General features: G+C 40.9%; 1 protein-coding gene across 2 annotated transcripts in view; it reads right to left on the bottom strand.

The window, feature by feature from the left end:
- Window positions 1-5,383: 5,383 nt before the first annotated feature.
- Window positions 5,384-16,467, bottom strand: part of WDFY3 (WD repeat and FYVE domain containing 3) — a 271,717-nt gene continuing 260,633 nt past the window's right edge. For both annotated transcript variants that reach the window (XM_054591789.1, XM_054591790.1), the window contains 6 exons: window positions 14,842-15,024; window positions 13,642-13,738; window positions 11,078-11,401; window positions 10,364-10,475; window positions 9,763-9,960; window positions 5,384-8,774 (listed from right to left, as the gene is read on the bottom strand). In XM_054591789.1, coding sequence (XP_054447764.1) covers window positions 8,651-8,774; window positions 9,763-9,960; window positions 10,364-10,475; window positions 11,078-11,401; window positions 13,642-13,738; window positions 14,842-15,024 — 1,038 coding nt within the window. In that variant the 3' untranslated portion in view covers window positions 5,384-8,650. The remainder of the gene's footprint in view (window positions 8,775-9,762; window positions 9,961-10,363; window positions 10,476-11,077; window positions 11,402-13,641; window positions 13,739-14,841; window positions 15,025-16,467) is intronic.

Below are 16,467 nucleotides of genomic sequence, written 5' to 3'. Positions count from 1 at the left end.
CTTAGCATAATATTCTCCAGTTCCATCCATGTTGTTGCAAAAGGGAGGAGTTCCATTTCCCTTTCCTTTTCTTTCTTTTCCTCCTTCCCTCCCTTTGGTGCAGACTGATTTTATTTTTTTAAATGTCAAAGTCAATTATAAAATATTAAAAAATGTAAAAGCATTATTAAGTGTCAGCAATTAAAACATGACATCAGCACAGAAATAATCAAGCAGATCAATGAAATATAATGAGCATTCCAGAAATAAACATATGTATCTGTCTAACAATGTAATATATGATTAAATTGATATTTCAAATCAATGGGTAAAATAAGGCTTATTCAACAAATAAGGTGCATGAACCACTATTACTTGAAACAAAACCAATATAGAGCCCTATGTCACACATTATACAAGAAATATTCAGGTGAGTTAAAAATCAGTATTTAGAATCTAAGGAGTTTTAGGAGAAAGTACACACTAATATTTTTCTTACCCTGAAGTAAAATATTCAAACCCAGAAGCTGTAAAGTAAAATATTGACAATATGACTATATTAAACATTTAAGACTATATAGTAATATGCATATAAAAAAAGTTAAAGGCAAAGTAATAGAATGGGAAAGTACTTGCCACACATCTAAAAGAGGGTTAATGGGTTTTTTTAATTTTTTTTATTTTTTAGGGAAAAAAAATTCTACAAACCTTTAATCAATAAATGGATAAAGAATACCAAAAAGTTATTTAAAGCTTTTTAAAAATAATAGAAGTAGGCAAGAAATATACAAAAACAGGTTCAGTTTCAACAAATAATAGACAATTAAAATACCACATCATTGTCACAATCAGATTAATAAGTATTAAAAATATTGGTAATATCAAGTATTGGCAACTGTGAAAGCAACTCAGTATTCATAGACTCTTTTTCTTCATCTTAAAGCAGTCCCTTTAGCATATTTTGCAGTGCTGGTTTGGTGGAGGTGTATTCTTTTAGCCTTCTTTTGTCTGGGAAACTCCTTATTTTGCCTTCCATTTTAATTGAGAGCCTTGCTGGGTAGAGCAGTCTTGGTTGCAGGCCTTTGCTTCTCATTCCTTGGAATATTTCTTGCCATTCCCTTCGGGCTTGCAGTGTTTCTGTTGAGAAGTCAGCTGCTAGCCATATCGGGGTTCCCTTACATGTTACTATCTCTTTCTCCCATGCTTCCTTTAAGATTCTGTTTGTCTTTGATATTTGCCATTTTAATGAGGATGTGTCTTGGAGTGGGCCTCATTGGGTTCCTCTTGAATGGAACCCTCTGTGCTTCCTGGACTTGTGTGACTTTTTCTCTCCTCCAATTAGGGAAGTTTTCCATCATTACTTTCTCAAACAGCCTCTCTATCCCTTCCTCATCCTCTTCTCCTTCTGGTATCCCTCTTATATGGATATTATACGTTTCAGGTTGTCCTGCATTTCCCTAAACTCCTCTTCATTCTTTTTTGAATCTTTTTTCATTTTGTTGCTCTTTCATGGAGTTTTTTTTCTACCTTGTCCTCCAGCTGGCTGATTTAGTTGTCAGGTTCATCTAGCCTGCTTTTGATTCCTTCTACTGTGTTCTTCAATTCAGAAATTGTATTCTTCATTTCCTCTTGTTTCTTACTGATAGTTTATATGTCCTTTTTCATGCTGATATAGTTTGCAATAAGTTCCTTGTAGTTTCTCTGTAGTTTTTTGTAATTCTCCCTGAGCTCACTGAGCTCATTGAACTTACTGAGTTCATTGAGCTTCCTTGTAACTGTCATTTGGAACTCAATATCTCATAGTTTGCTTGTCTCTATTTCATTTCGTTCTATGTGGGGATTCCTCCTTTCCTTTCAAGTGGGGGGTATTTCTTTATCTTCCCATTATTTGTGAGACTCTTTTTTGCTTTTGCTTCTTCAATTGATTTTCCTTGATTTCCTGACTTTGTGGTATTAATTTCTATGGTAGCAGATCGCGGTTTTTACTTTCTGGATCTGTCTCTGATGATGTCAGATGTTGACCCTGTCTATCCTTAGGCAGTCTGTTCAAGACTTTCAGGAATCTACTGTCTGAGGTTGTCTTCTTCGGCTGTTAATTTAGTCACTCCGCACTCAGCAGGCTGGCTTTGACAGCTCAGGATGAGGTGGAGCCCCTCCTGGGGGTGGGGTTATTGGGTCCTCTGACGCTCAGGGGGGAGTGGTCTCTGTCTGAGCAAGATGGCTGCTGCTGCATGAGCGATGAGTCAGCACCGAGATCCCACGGGCTGCTCTCTCCGTTCTCTCCCCAAAGCCTCCTTCCCCAGTCTCTCCTCAGGCATATCCAGCCCACTCTGCCCCTGCCTTTGCGGGAGACCAGGGTAAGTAGCTGCAAAAGAAATTTGTGTTGGCCCTTTAAATGGCTCTTTGCATCTCTAGCTGCCTGTCTCTGTCAGAGAGCAACCCTACAGCTTTTCACAGCTGGCTGCTGTGTACTTTTTGGACTCTGGTGCTGTAGGCTGGAGATCCCCGCTTATGGTTTAGACCCTGCTCTTCTCAGGGGGATCCAACTGGCCCTTTCAATATCTTCCTGGTGCTGCCCCCAGTGGGTGCGGCTCCCCTCCTGCCTTTTCAAGTTTCTACCGCACTCCTTACCAGTTAGGTTGTGCTAAAGCCCATTCTTCTGTGTCCGAGGTTATAAGGCTCCTCTCTTGCTATTGTTCAGTTCCAGGTGATTTATCCACAATTTAGTTGTAATTCCAGGTTGGTCCTGGGGGGGGTCAGTGTGACTTCCACTCACCCCTCCGCCATCTTGATTCCCGTAACACTAAAATTTTATCTGTCTTTTGCCACTGTACTGATATTTACACTGAACTGTGGTACAAAAATAATGGTGAGTAAAACTTCTGGAATCTACAGATGAATCGGGTCAGTGCCAACAAACTGCCAGTAGCAGTCATCATATTCCTCACTGCCAAGTACTTGCGGTACAAAGAAAAGTGCCTGTTTCACTTAAGAATGCTCCCTGTGAAGCAGTAAAAATGACTACTTTTATTAAAGCTTAAACCTTAAGGTGTGTGACAAGATGGTAAGTGCTGTAAGGCTCCCGCATCCTGTTGTTCTGTGCAACACTTGTCTCAGAGGAAGGCCCCTGTGTGCAGGGGCCGTGGGCTGAGCAGCCGCCTCTCTCGTGGCACACCGTTACTGCCTGAAAGCATGACTGGCAAACTACGGTGTTTGGAGCTATGTTCTTGAAATTAACAAAATGAGCTTTAAGAAAATATCAAACAGTATTTATTGCCAGTGATAACATCTTAGATTGTAGGCAAAATTTCTAATTTTGGAAAACTTGTATCCACCACCGTAACTTTAACTTAGAATTTCCTGAGACTTCTGGTGACATTTTGATACAAATGATGTGATTCTCTGATACGATATATAATGAAATATGTCAACACTTGGAAGACCTACATATACTACAGTAGTGATGTAGTTCATGACTACATTAGGGCACCAATATTTTGAAAATGACCAATGCATGCTATAAAATTATGCATGGGTAAAAGAAACATTCAAAAGACAAGACAGACCAATGGATTTTAAGGTAATGAGAATGAAAAATTCGTTGATGTAGTTCAGATGCCATACTGTTGGCAATATTTAAGAACTTAAACTATTATCTTTAAGAAACAATGATCTGAATAGACTCTTAAAATATGGCCCCCTTTTTCAACCACATACCTATGAGGCAGGATTTTCCTCATATGCTTTAAAGCAAACTATCACCAGATTGAATGTAGAAGCAGATATGAGAATCCACCACCTGAGTTTAAGCCGGACATCAAAGAGATTTGCAAAACTACTTATCTATCTTCACTAATTTTTGGGGGGCTTTGGACAAGTTTCTTTCTTGTTCATAGACATATGTAATTGATGTTAATGTCAATTACATCATTTTATAATGAATAAATCTATTTTAAAAATCTCAGTTTTGATTTCTAATACAGTGACTATTGATGCAAACCACACAACAAAAGCAGTCAGAGTCCTCAATAGTTTATAAGGATCCCGAAACCAAGAAGTGGAAGAAACACTATCTTAGCTCCCCTCACATCCTCACAGGCAGCTGCTGACAGAGGCAAACCTGGTGCACTGATGGTGGATGTTCATAGCTGGTGACAGCCGCAGCCTTGGTCTCGGTGTCAATTTCCATTCCTGGGTTCTGCAGAACACCATGCTGTTCCTGGGTGTGACTGCCTGGCTTGGTGCCTTTTCTAGCAAAAGTCAAAAGGAACAATAAATAATGTTCCCTTTTTTTAATGGGCAGGGGCGGGGGGAATGAACATATTGATAGAATGACCATATTGATATATTGAAAATAACTGAATATATCATATTGATAAAGACGACTAATCTAATGCCAGACTAATTCCATTGGACTGCTTCCTGTCTGATACTCCAAATGGACCAAATTGAGGGGTGAAGAGATTTTATTGAAGATGGGAAGCAAGTGGCAGAAAGGGAATTTACTGAAGATTAATTTGTATGTCTGTCCCTTAAACCCTGGGAGAATTTCTGCAGCGCCTGCCTTCAATGCAACTCTCCTTGAGGCCATTAGGACTGTGATTAGTATTACATCAACGTGATGGGTGATGATGGGAACTGCCCTGGGTTTTCTCCCTTACCATTTTTTATTTTTGAAGGAACAGCTATTGTCTTAGAGTCCTTGGCATTCTTCTATCTTCTGACTCTAAAGTGAAGTTGTATGTAGGTGGAATTTGTAATAAGCCATAATATCCTCAAATCTGGGACTATGCTGTTCAAGCTGAAAATGAACTGGGGTTTTTAATTAATACCTTTAAAAAGAGGAAAAGTCAAGTCATGAAGTACTGGGAAAGTAGTTTACAACCAAATAAGCTAGTAACTGTAAACATGGATTTCAGTTCTAACACTTTCAGATCGCAGTTGGTAATGCAAAGACTAGCTGATAGTAGTGGGTGTTGCGTTTGCAGAAAAGGAACAGGACACCAGGACATTCCCGATGCAAATGTGGTAGAGGTAATTTACTGTTGCTTACTTGTCACAATATGATGGATAAACAAGGCTCAGAAAGAGTCAGAACCATTGTGTCTCCTAGATGTCATTTGCCTCTCCTTGTGGCCATCTGCACACACTCAGCAGCCGCATAAATCCAGCATTACAGGGGAGCTCAGAATGCAGAAAGGCTGGTATTTAGAGATGGACCAAACCAGACCTGGAACCAAAATTAACAGCCAATATCTCTGCAAGCAGAGATCTTAAGCAGGTGTTTCTGAAAGACAGATTCACAACTATTAAAAAACTAACGAAGTTTAGGGAATTATTAGACCTCAGTTATGCTTTCTTTTTCCTTCTCTGAAGAACTGGCTTAAAAACAACTTTTTTGGGGGGTGATAAATAGTAGGAATTTATTTGAAATGAAAAAAATAATAGTACCTGGACTATTGCATTTAATCATGTATTGTAATTGTGTTACTCTACCTTTTTGCATCAGAGACAGATATACAATGAACATTCAGTTATCACAGATTGTACACTAGGTAGTAATTCTTCAGGCCTTTTACATAACCACCAAAGAACAGATATTGGATTCTGCAATATAGTACAAAAGTCCACAATCAATCCAGTCTTAGCCAGTATCTTCAATTTACTTCTGTTGCTGTACAAATAATTGGCCAATTTCTAGGGCTTACAAGTTAATAACAGGACAAAAAAATATACATTGCACTGACACAAAAAGTCAGCCGTGTTAATAGTCATGCAACAAGTAACCAAACTTGCTGAAATTAAAAATACTTTCTAAAAACAGTTTTAATGGCATAAATATTTTATACACAGTTCATTTACCAAAAACAAAATGTATTTAAATGATACAAAGAAAAAATAAGTTTCTACCAAGTTTATACATAAGAAAGTGCAAAATAACTTATCTAGAGTGTTTTGCTATTATCCAGATGGACAGCTGCTATAGGCAGCCATTTTCCTCTTTTGAAGCACGGCATTACAGTAGCACACTACACACAAATGTTAGAACACATGGATGAATGAATGGATAGATGGATGAACAAATGAACTACAAAGATCAGGCAGGAGCCCTGTGAGGTACTCTCAGAGAAAGAATCAGACCACACAAATGTGGATGTGTATGTTGAGAACATAGGCTGGTAAACAGATTTACATGGACCACAGAAAGACATTCAGAGAAACAATTAGTTTATGTATATGAGTGTACTTGTATGTGTGAGTGGTTTGTGATTTTCGCATTAGAAACAAACAAAAAACCCCACTGAACAAAACAGTTGCCCACAGCACCAGCTGCCAGATGAAATACTATCATGAGGGTTTTGGTTTCCACCTTCTGGTCATGGAAGTTGTGTTGGAAAGTTTAAAAGTGTTCATCCCATGTAACTTCATATTACAAAGAGGAATTACCTTTAAGTAACTACATAACACACATTCATATATTCAAGTCTTTAAAGAACACCTCTGCCATTGGGTTTGGGGTAAACATGGTTCATGGACACAAGGAGGATGCTTCTTTTCAAAAGTGTAGAATAACACTGCTACAAGTCATCTGAGGGCTGGACAGGGCAAAGCCCGTGGCTGTGTGATATAGCACAATGCCTGCAAGTGTTGAACACCCAGTATTATTTGTTAGAATTGAACAAAGATGGGGAGGGGCAGGGAGAACGTGGGGAGGAATAAGACACAGAAAGGAAAACAGAACACAACTTTTCTTCAAGTTAAAGTATTAATGCCAATAATCCTTTTATTAACAAGTATATTTGAACTTTTAGAAATGGAAGTGTTTTAATCAATTTTGATATGTAATCATAAATAGACTATAGGCTCAAACCTAGGTAAATAAAGGTTTAAATTTAGTAAGCATAAGGCACTAAAGCAGCCTTTATATTTTTTCTTGGAGACCTAGTTATCAGGAAGAACAAATTTGTTCTTAAGCTGGTTTCAGCCCATTAGGTACAAGATTACTATTGTACCAATGCCTATTTTTGAACGCATGTGCATATATGTGCATTTTAGTGCATAAGTGTGCCTGTCACCAGGGCCTGAAGACGCAAGGTCGGGAAAGCCAAAGCCACTGTCCTGTGTGTGGGGCCTCCGTGGGGGTGTGAAGGCCTGTCCTTCCTTTCCTGGGCCATCAATGATTCTACATTTTTCAATCACCGGGCTTTTAGAATTGTTCATAATATTATCACTAAATATCTGAAAATGTTAAAATCTAGATTAATTGTTTCATTTGTTTTATATATATATATATATACACACACACATATATATGTACATAACACACATTTTAAAAAATCCCTTCACCAAAGCCATTTCTCTGTAAACTAAACTTATCTCTTAGCCCCTACCAGCTTTAGTCTCCCTGGATTTGTGTGTTCTGTTACCAACTAGTAGAACAAATTAAATAACTAAATATTAAAATACTGTAATTATATTCATAGCAAAAACAAAAAAATAGACATTGATACAGTATAAATCTCACTGTTTTCAGGTAGATGGCATTAAATGGTAAAGGTTAATTATAAGCAGTTCTGACATGTTCCAGTTTTATAACAAGGTTTATATGTTTACTCTGTACATCATCTTTTTTTTTCCCTTTTTTGAAAATAAGCTATAGTAGAACTTCAAGTGTCAGCAAAGACACATACTTACTATGTTCTATGCAAGAGAAGCTAATTTGGGTTACATGCAATTACATTTCCCTTAGTTGAGGCAGAGCTGTTTCCTGCATTGCGCTGATCTCCGGACCACCTCTGTGCAATGCTACAAAGGTATGCTATGACCAAATGGCAGTCCCTATAGCAGTTTACAAGGGGCCTTGTGACACCAGAACAACACTGAGGTGGTGTGTAGCCAGGTGCAAGACGCCCCAGTGTTTCCTGGGTATCTTGCAGCCAGACTCTTATTCTCCCACGCTGTTTCTAAAGAAGGTCTGCATTGTTTTGGTTACTAGCCTAGTTTGAGTGGAGATACTGTGGGCAACGTGAAAGAAAGAACATTGGGCACACAGGCTGGGTTTGAAAAGGGGCGGGGGAAAGACCACATATAATGTCTTTGAAGATTTAAAAAAACATATTTATAATTAATTGGTGAGAGATGTCAGACAAACCATAAGTTCATTGAGTTAGTGGTTAAGTTTGAAGTCTCATGTTACAGGCAGTGAAGTCCTTATTTAGAAAAAAGGCCTTTTAAACCTATTTACAATATACACAGTTACTTGCAAAGAAGTCTGATTTACAACCATTTTCTAAAAGCCTTTTGTTGTTGTTGTTGATTTTTCCAAATAAGGATGAGTAGCTCTACAAAAATGAGACACACACACAAAAAAAGACAGTTAATAAGTGAGGATTTTCTCTTGGAGACAGCTATTGTTAACAGGGAGAATTGGATATTGACACTGTTGCTCTGAGGAACCACCTCATGTTCTTCTTGTGCTGTTCACCTGAATAGTGTCTGCTCCATCACTGTACTCTACACCCATATATTCAATGATCCCTTTGAATGCAATGCTCCAAACACGTGGTATGAAGAGATGTGTAAACGGAGACTGTTCTGATACCTTCCGAGCTCTAACAGGGAACCAGGAAGGGGGTCTGGAGACTGTGTCTCCCATTTGCTTGTTGAATCTTCAGCAATTTCGAGGCCCATCTTCTGAACCCCTCTCGTGCTGTAAGTTGTAATAACAGTTCTGACAAACACGCACCGGGGATGAGATTTTCAAGCGTTTGATTTCTGATTGAAACCGACTGCACCTAAAGGAAAGGCAAAAATCAAGTAGTTATAGGTCCTTTCCATGTTTGATCACTGGCTGAGACACACTCACTTAAAAATCAAAAGGAAAGCTTGCAGCATAATGCCAAAGACCATACTGAGGTCATGTGCTTGACCAAAGACCAAAAGGAATGCCATATTTCTTGTTTCAGTCTATGAAGAAAAGGACTATTAAGTCAAGGCAGGCTATTTATTTGACTATGGCAATTTTTTTTAAAAGTTAAGATTCTCCTACAGGATGAGGCCACAGGGTCTGGATAGCTGTGGCCCCCCTCCCCATGTAGGCCCGCTCCTCAGGCCCTATGAACTCAGAAGTATGCCAACATCCGTACTGGAGCTTGACTTTTTTCTCTTGGCAGAAGGCTTATTACCCATTTCAGACAACACTTTGGTCACTATCAAGTTCCTTTGGGCTTTTAAACACTTGGTTTGATCCATACCTCAGCTGTTTCTTAAACAGGTAGCTTGGTCCAAATGGTTTCATTTTCTGTTTATTTTGATAAATTCCTTGAACTAGACAATCCTTAAGAGATGTTCCAATTCTTTAAAAGGTATTCCTATTACTGGAATAAAGCAGGGTGCGACCTTGGACATGGCACGTAATCGCCCTGAGATTGGCTTCTCGCAAAGCTGAAAGAGAATTCTATCTCCTCCATTAATCTACCAGTAGAAGTGTCCAGTGAATAAATGTCCTACCAGCACAAAGGGTTTAAAGGACTGTTACTGGACTTTGAGAAAACCCTCAGGAGTGCTGACCAGGTGTTTTTGATGATTATTTCTGTACTTTTCAGTAAGACAAATATTTCACGACTGTTAAAAAAAGAATAGAGAGAAAGTGAAGACTGATTTAGACTGACACAGCCTTCCAGAGTGGGGACCCAGGAACAAATGAGAACCTAGGTGTTGGGCATAATTAACATCTTTAGAGCTTAACCCACAGACACTCAAAAAGCTTGCATCTCATCTTACTTTTGGCAGAAGAGCTGACCGCAGTTCCTGCAATGGTGCCGTCTTTCCGTGAGAGAAAACCGCACCGAGCAGCCCGAGCAGCTGTCACCTCCTTCATCCTTCACCCAGTGGTCAGCAGCAGAACGGCCTGGCTGGTCACTTACAGACCAGCTGAAAACTCGGCCTCGACTGTCACCAACGAGGATCCTACTGTGATCCCTGCAGGAGACATGACAGTCATGTCAGGGACAGCCTCGACACAGCCTCCTGGTTGAAGGGCTCTTTCTGTTCCTCTGGAGGCTCTCCTGTTTTCAGTGAGGATGTGTGTTGGTGTGGGGGTCGTGGGCATGAAGATACAACAAGAACTGAGCCTGAATGTACCCTTCCATCTCAACTCTTTTTGGATCAAACCTTGTCGTACCTTTGAAGTAGAAGGAAGGCAAAGCTGTTTTTTGTTTAATTTGGAATTAAAATCTACACACTGCCAGGTTTTTTCTTCTGATTCGTCTGAGTCACATATGAAAATGAAACCTGTTTTCCCCAAAAATGGGCTTGAAGTATGTGGGCTGGGCTCAGCCAATGACTCAATTTTAATAGTAGCTGGGGAAGGTCCGACACTCACTTGGAGACACCCAGGGCGGTGATCTCTGCTGGGTGTGCATTGTCCTTCCGATCGAAGGCCGTGTGCATAGTTAGCTTACTCCTGAACACCAGCTGCCGTTCCCATCGGTACCCTGGAATGGAAGAGTGGAAGACATGGCAAACAGAAGTGAGGGAAGCCAATACGTGCTAGGTATTCCCCAATATGGTGCTCTCCAAAGTTGGGGTGCCACAAGATAGTTACTGCAGCTTTTCCAGTTCTTAGAAGCTGCTGCCTTGGTGGAAGGTAAAGCAGTCTAGCTTAACATTGACCATGGGCCAGGTGGGAGAACGTCTCATTTGCAAAGACAGGTAGAAAGAAGGGGAAATCATCAATGCAGGAACACAGTTTCTCCAGGTGAGAACTTTGCCTCTATCTCAATCAAAGTTACCTGTGAATACAGTTTTATTTTTATCTGTATTCAATGATTTGTCTATTTTGAAAAGCTTTCATGATTTTTATGAATGAATGAAGTTATGGGTTTCAAGTATCTCTTTTAAAAAATGCCAAACATATTGCAAACACTATTGTGGGATCCATCTCTAAATCCACTTTACAGAAAACATTTCTGAGGCCTTCTCGGTGGGTGGTCCAGGCCACAGGGATGGGGCTCAGGGAAAGCTGGAGCCCATTGCCTCATCCACTAACCCTCACACCACCCACAAAGGGCCCGAAACAGATACCAGTTCAAGTTACCAGGCTTCAATCTGCTGTAATTCCGCACTTCGATGGGATTGGGGTGAGGGTGGTTAAGGGGACCCTGCAAATGGGCTCTGGTCTGCCCCTCTGAATAGTTCACAAATATGAAGCCATCTTTCTCATCTAGACTGAGCTGGTCAGACCAGCGCCTGGAGTCATCGGAGCCACTGTCAGTACACCAGGTGGCTGTTGCTCGGCAAGAAGCTGCCCGGGGCCTGTGGCTGGTGCTGCTGGGCTGGCTGGGTGTGTCCTTGGGATCCTGGCTGCTGCTCTGCTCATCTGCTTCTGAATCGCTGCTGTCCTCATCCTGGGCTTCCTGGCCTGGGTGATGCATTGGGAGAATTAGGAAACACACATACAATACAGTTAGACCTACCTTTGTCCCACTGGTATTTTTCCTTTATCAGTTAAGACAGAATAGACATAATATTTTAAGATAACACTAAAAGACTGCCAGAATTTTCAGCTAGATTACATATAGGGGAAAAAAAACCACATCACAATTGCTAAGTTCATAAAACACTTTGGCCAAAACCCTCATTCTTTCACAATCTGGTCACAACCTTTGCAAATTCCTCCCTATCTGCCTCACTTAATACCGCCATTCGGCTAGACGATGTCCACTCTCCCCCATGCGGCTTGGCTCCTCCTTAGGGAAAGTTGAGCCCATGCCTTAGTTCTGCCTGGAGCCATCTTCCTAATCACTATGTGTTCCTGGGTCACAAGTCTTTCAAGGCATAGCTGAACTGCTTCTTCCCCTAAAATCTCACCCAATTCCTGCAGCAAAAAGTAATCCTCTCTCTTGTGGACTCCTTTCACAGTTGTATGCCTTTTGTGTATTTGTAATTCTCACCCCAAACTATTACTTTTGGACAGTCTTTCTGCAAGACAGAGGTCAGCTTGAGAGAAGGGGCCCCAAACACAGTGCCTTCCATATAGTAGTCAATATAAATGATGACACAGATGAATGAATTACTGACAAAAGCTTCAATTTAGGATTTTGGATTTCTTTCTTCTTTCCATTGTTACTTTGCATTTTCTCACCTGAATCCCTACTCCCTTACAATAAAGTCTACTGGAGGGAAAATTATGAAAAACAAACACATATAATTGGAAAACAGGAGAGAGAGTAAGAACAAGGGCGCAAGCACCAGCCCACTACACATACATATTTTTTAGCAAGAGAACTGCTTCATGTACCTCCCTCTACTCACTAACACTAGTAGTCTAGTTGGCTAATTTTAGTGGGTTTCCCCCCCCCCACCCTAATGGCTTACAATTATGAGATTTTAGGTCTTCAAACAAGCAGTCTTGGTAACAGTTCTGATTTCCGGGGAACCACTGGCTTGTTTTCCTTTTCACCAAGGCAACTGCCCTCGACCCCAACTTCTACACTGTCCAAGGTCAACCCTTCCTGTGGGCTGTCTGCCACCTCTGACAAACCCTGTCTACATCATGAATGCACAAGGAGGAAGACCTACAAATGCCTCTCCTCCCTCAACCTGACCCCTTCTTCCATCTCACTTATTCAACTTACCTTCCACCGTTACTCACTTAAAGTCTTTGTTAAAGGAAGGGAAAGTGACCCACTTCTTACTGGAATTAATCCAATGTCTGACACACAACTGAATTGCTATATCCCCAAACACCCAGATGACCTTTTTAGTGGAGCTACAGTTGACTATGTATAAATTTACACACTTTACGGTAACAGAAGTATTAAAATGCCTCGTCCATCGGATCATTTCTGTTTTATGGCAAACAAAGTAAAAACTACTTTTGACTTACAAAGAGAAGCTATTTGTGCCTTTCTGATAATAAGTCTTTTCCCTTAGTAACTCTCTCATATTGTCAAACCCACATGGAATTCCCAATGTACAAAAATTAACTACAGAAAAACAATCAAAAGGTTAAACTTAAAACCCTTTCTTTCCAGGAAGACTCCTGCAAAAATTGTTCTAAGTCAAATGGGGGAAGTTCTCTGTATACTAGCTTGGTTTTATGGCTAATCATTCTGCATGAAATCAGCTATCTCTATAGTTTATTTAAAATGCTTCACAGATAACAGACACCAGGCTTCAGTTTGAATGAATGCCCTTCCTAAGCAGGCCCAGGGTGGAGACACTGGTCCACCTCTGTGAAGAATTTACAAACAGGAGGCCAGCCTGTCGTCCACACTGAGCCTGCTAAGTGATGGGCAGAAAAGTTGTGGGCCTGAGGAGCAGGCCATCTGACTTGTCCAACACTGCGCCCTCCAGATCCTACTTCGTATTTTTACAACCAAAAGTCCAAGCCTTTGATGCTCAAAGAGCCGGTAACGGTGTTTACAACTGGATGTGGATGCCACTCCAAGACGTTCACCACACCGAGTGCTGCCCGGTGAATCGGAGAAAGCTTTGCACGCCTGCCCAGCTGCTTCACACAGCAGGTGGCTAGCAAGCTTCTGGCAACAATGCCCAACCAGCCACAGGCTCTTGTTCATATTGTTTGATGTAAGTTTACACATAATGACTTAAAAAATATGAAAACTGTCAAATAACATTTTAGAAAGTATTAAATACCTATTTGTGCTTCTGGACAGTCTTCCTGCATTTCTAGGGCTTCAACAGGCTCAGGAGCTGGTGTTTCAGGAACTTGCAAAAATTCCATTCTCCAAAACTGAATTTAAACAATTTACATGTTACTGGATAAAGATGAGTTCTCGAGGTTAAACAGGTAACTTAGTTACTGCTATTGTGTATAATTAAATTTCCCTGTATCTTCAAAAATGTGGCCTGAGACTGACTACACAAAAACAGTGCTTCCCACATTGTGTTCGAGGAGATGCCAATGGGTGTTTCTTGGAGGGAAAAGGACTGTGGTTAAAGTTTGAAAAATATCGTTCAACTAAGTACACTGTTTTGCTTCCCACAAAAACATCTGACAGCCTCAAATATACACTCTGGATCTCCAAGAAGGCATTCAGGAAGTGGGATCCCAAATGCATTTAGCAATGGAATTTTTCGTAAGGCCTTGGAGAGGAAGTAATCTCCCTCTGGAGAGAGGGGCTCTGGGGTGGGCCTGCTGTCTAAGGTGCAGTGTGTGGTACAGGAAGGCTGATAACAGCCGCGTTGTTGCTCAACATGTGACTGTGACTAATAAGCAGCAATCAGCTGCTCTACATTTTCACTGGATGCAACTACAGAAAAGCACCACCAAGAAGAATCTCAGAAACTCCCAAATTTTAGAACAGACTACAAAGGTAAACACTCCGTGGATTCCATTTTTTGTAGAGGCCCCACAGAGAAAGCTAAGATGAGGGTCAACTATCTAGGATTCAGGGGATCATCTAGGACTGTAGGCCAGGAATGAATGACTTCAGGCCTCAAATGTTTTCTAGCTCTTCGATTCTAGGTAGAAGAGACACAGTCCCTGTTTCCCCTAAGAAGTCATTTGACAAGCCAAGAGCCGATACATGCACAATTTATATTTTTAGCAATCCCAAGGTGAAATGGAAATCATGTTTAAGTGACATGCTTGTGTCAAACTGCCAGGTGCTTAATAGCACTAACAGAGCTACTTGATGGGAAGAAAGGAGGCCGAGTCACCAATGTGCTCCATGACTGAGAACACAGTGGCCAAGGTTTGTCTGAATCTGAGGGAGAGTATGATGAACAATATGACAACTTGTTCAGGTGTCCTTCAATGGTGGAGAGCTTCACACGTTTCAGGTAAACGAAGGCAGTGGATGTCCTAATGTGTTTTTCTTACAGCTGACTTACCCGAACCACACCGTCTGAGTGTCCTGTTACTATGACGTTCTGTGTATCCCACTCGTTCATCTCCGACACGCAGCAGCAGACAATCTGCTGGCTCCTGCCTGTGAATGTGTTCACACTCACAGTGGGGTTCCCGTTGATGCTCCACATGTGGATATATGTGCCAGCGCAGGACACAATGTCCCCCTAGGAAGGTACAGGAAAACTCCTCACTTACTTTGTATTACATTCCAGTTTTAGAAGCAAACTGAATCCTTGGCCTGGCTCTCAAGGAGAGGGACTAGGTAATTTCTGAGGAAGCCTGGAATTCGGTGCTTGCTAACTTAAAAAAATATAGCCTGAACAGAGGCCTCTTTAAGAATTCAAGGCTGAGAGAATGCTGCAGCCAAAGAGATTTCAAATGCAGCCAAATGCAGGACTTTCACACTGTTTATGCCCCAGCATCGTGCTGAATGATGTTTTATTCCATGTCAAAGCTGTCTGAGGAAGGGGCGGACTACTCTTCTTCCTCCCATTATTTACAGGTCCTATTTATACCTTTCATTTAGAGGCGAGAATCCACCTCCACTTAATTTTACAAAATGAGTCCAATCACAAAAACCATAGGTTCAAGGAGAAATTCTTCAGTTCAGTTGCCTCTCTCTTTAATAAAGGAAAAGACGAAATCTTGGTAACATTGTAATATCCTATTTTAGAATGTGTATTCACAGAAAGGTGGGTGAATAAGAAGGAAAAAAAGGTGAAAACTCATATATAAGTCGCTTGGCAAAGAGAATAAACCCTAAGACTCCCAGAGGTGGTAATTCAGGTTTTCATTAGTTACAAAAACAGAAAAGAACAGGCTTTTCCCTCAAATTCTACCAGGCTGGGCACCCAACTGGGTGAGACTACAACCTACTACTGTTAGGGGAATTAAGATGCTTCCTGAAGCATCTACTGTGTCAGCTCTTAGTTACTACGCTGGACCTTTAGACATTCCATTTCAGCCCTGTGAGGTTAGCTGGTATAGACTCTGCTTTAGAGAGGATGAAAGTAAAGTATAAAAAACTTGCCTAATATCACAGAGTGAAGATTTGAACCCAGCGCTTTCTGGCCCCAAAACTTATACACCATACTATAATGCCTCTCATCCCTATGACAGCCTGTCATGGTACTAGCTACTGAATTTAGAATCCCTCCCGCCCTTCTTCTTTCTGCTCTTCTTCTACCAAGATGGCAAGAACCAAACCAAAACCCAAGCAAAAATAATACTTAGCAAAGCATTGGTACGTGTACCTCTATACAGGTCACTGAATCGCCTCTGACGATGAATGTCAGCAGCTGAGCTTTAATTAATGGCCTAGTCTCTGCAAGAGATGAGGGACAGCCTGTCCATCCTGCACTGAGAAAAACTTTTTTCAATGACTCCAGAGAGCCTCAATTAGAGTGCACTGAAGAAAATTCTGTGGTTATGAGGGCTGGACAGTAAGAGGAGGGATTGAAGGGGAGCAGCAAGGCACCTTAAGCCCAGAATGTAGACTGAAGCAAAGCTAACTTAATATTGGTTGCCAAAATATAACATGAATACAAATCATTTCCCAAGTTTTTTTTCACATGTTATTAAGAGATTACAAAAGCATCTTGCAAGGA

This window comes from Pteronotus mesoamericanus, unplaced genomic scaffold (genome assembly GCF_021234165.1).
Source record: "Pteronotus mesoamericanus isolate MK-2021 breed Mesoamerican mustached bat unplaced genomic scaffold, CSHL_Meso_final scaffold_232, whole genome shotgun sequence".
Lineage (NCBI taxonomy): Eukaryota > Metazoa > Chordata > Mammalia > Chiroptera > Mormoopidae > Pteronotus > Pteronotus mesoamericanus.
This window is presented reverse-complemented; position numbering and strand designations above follow the sequence as displayed.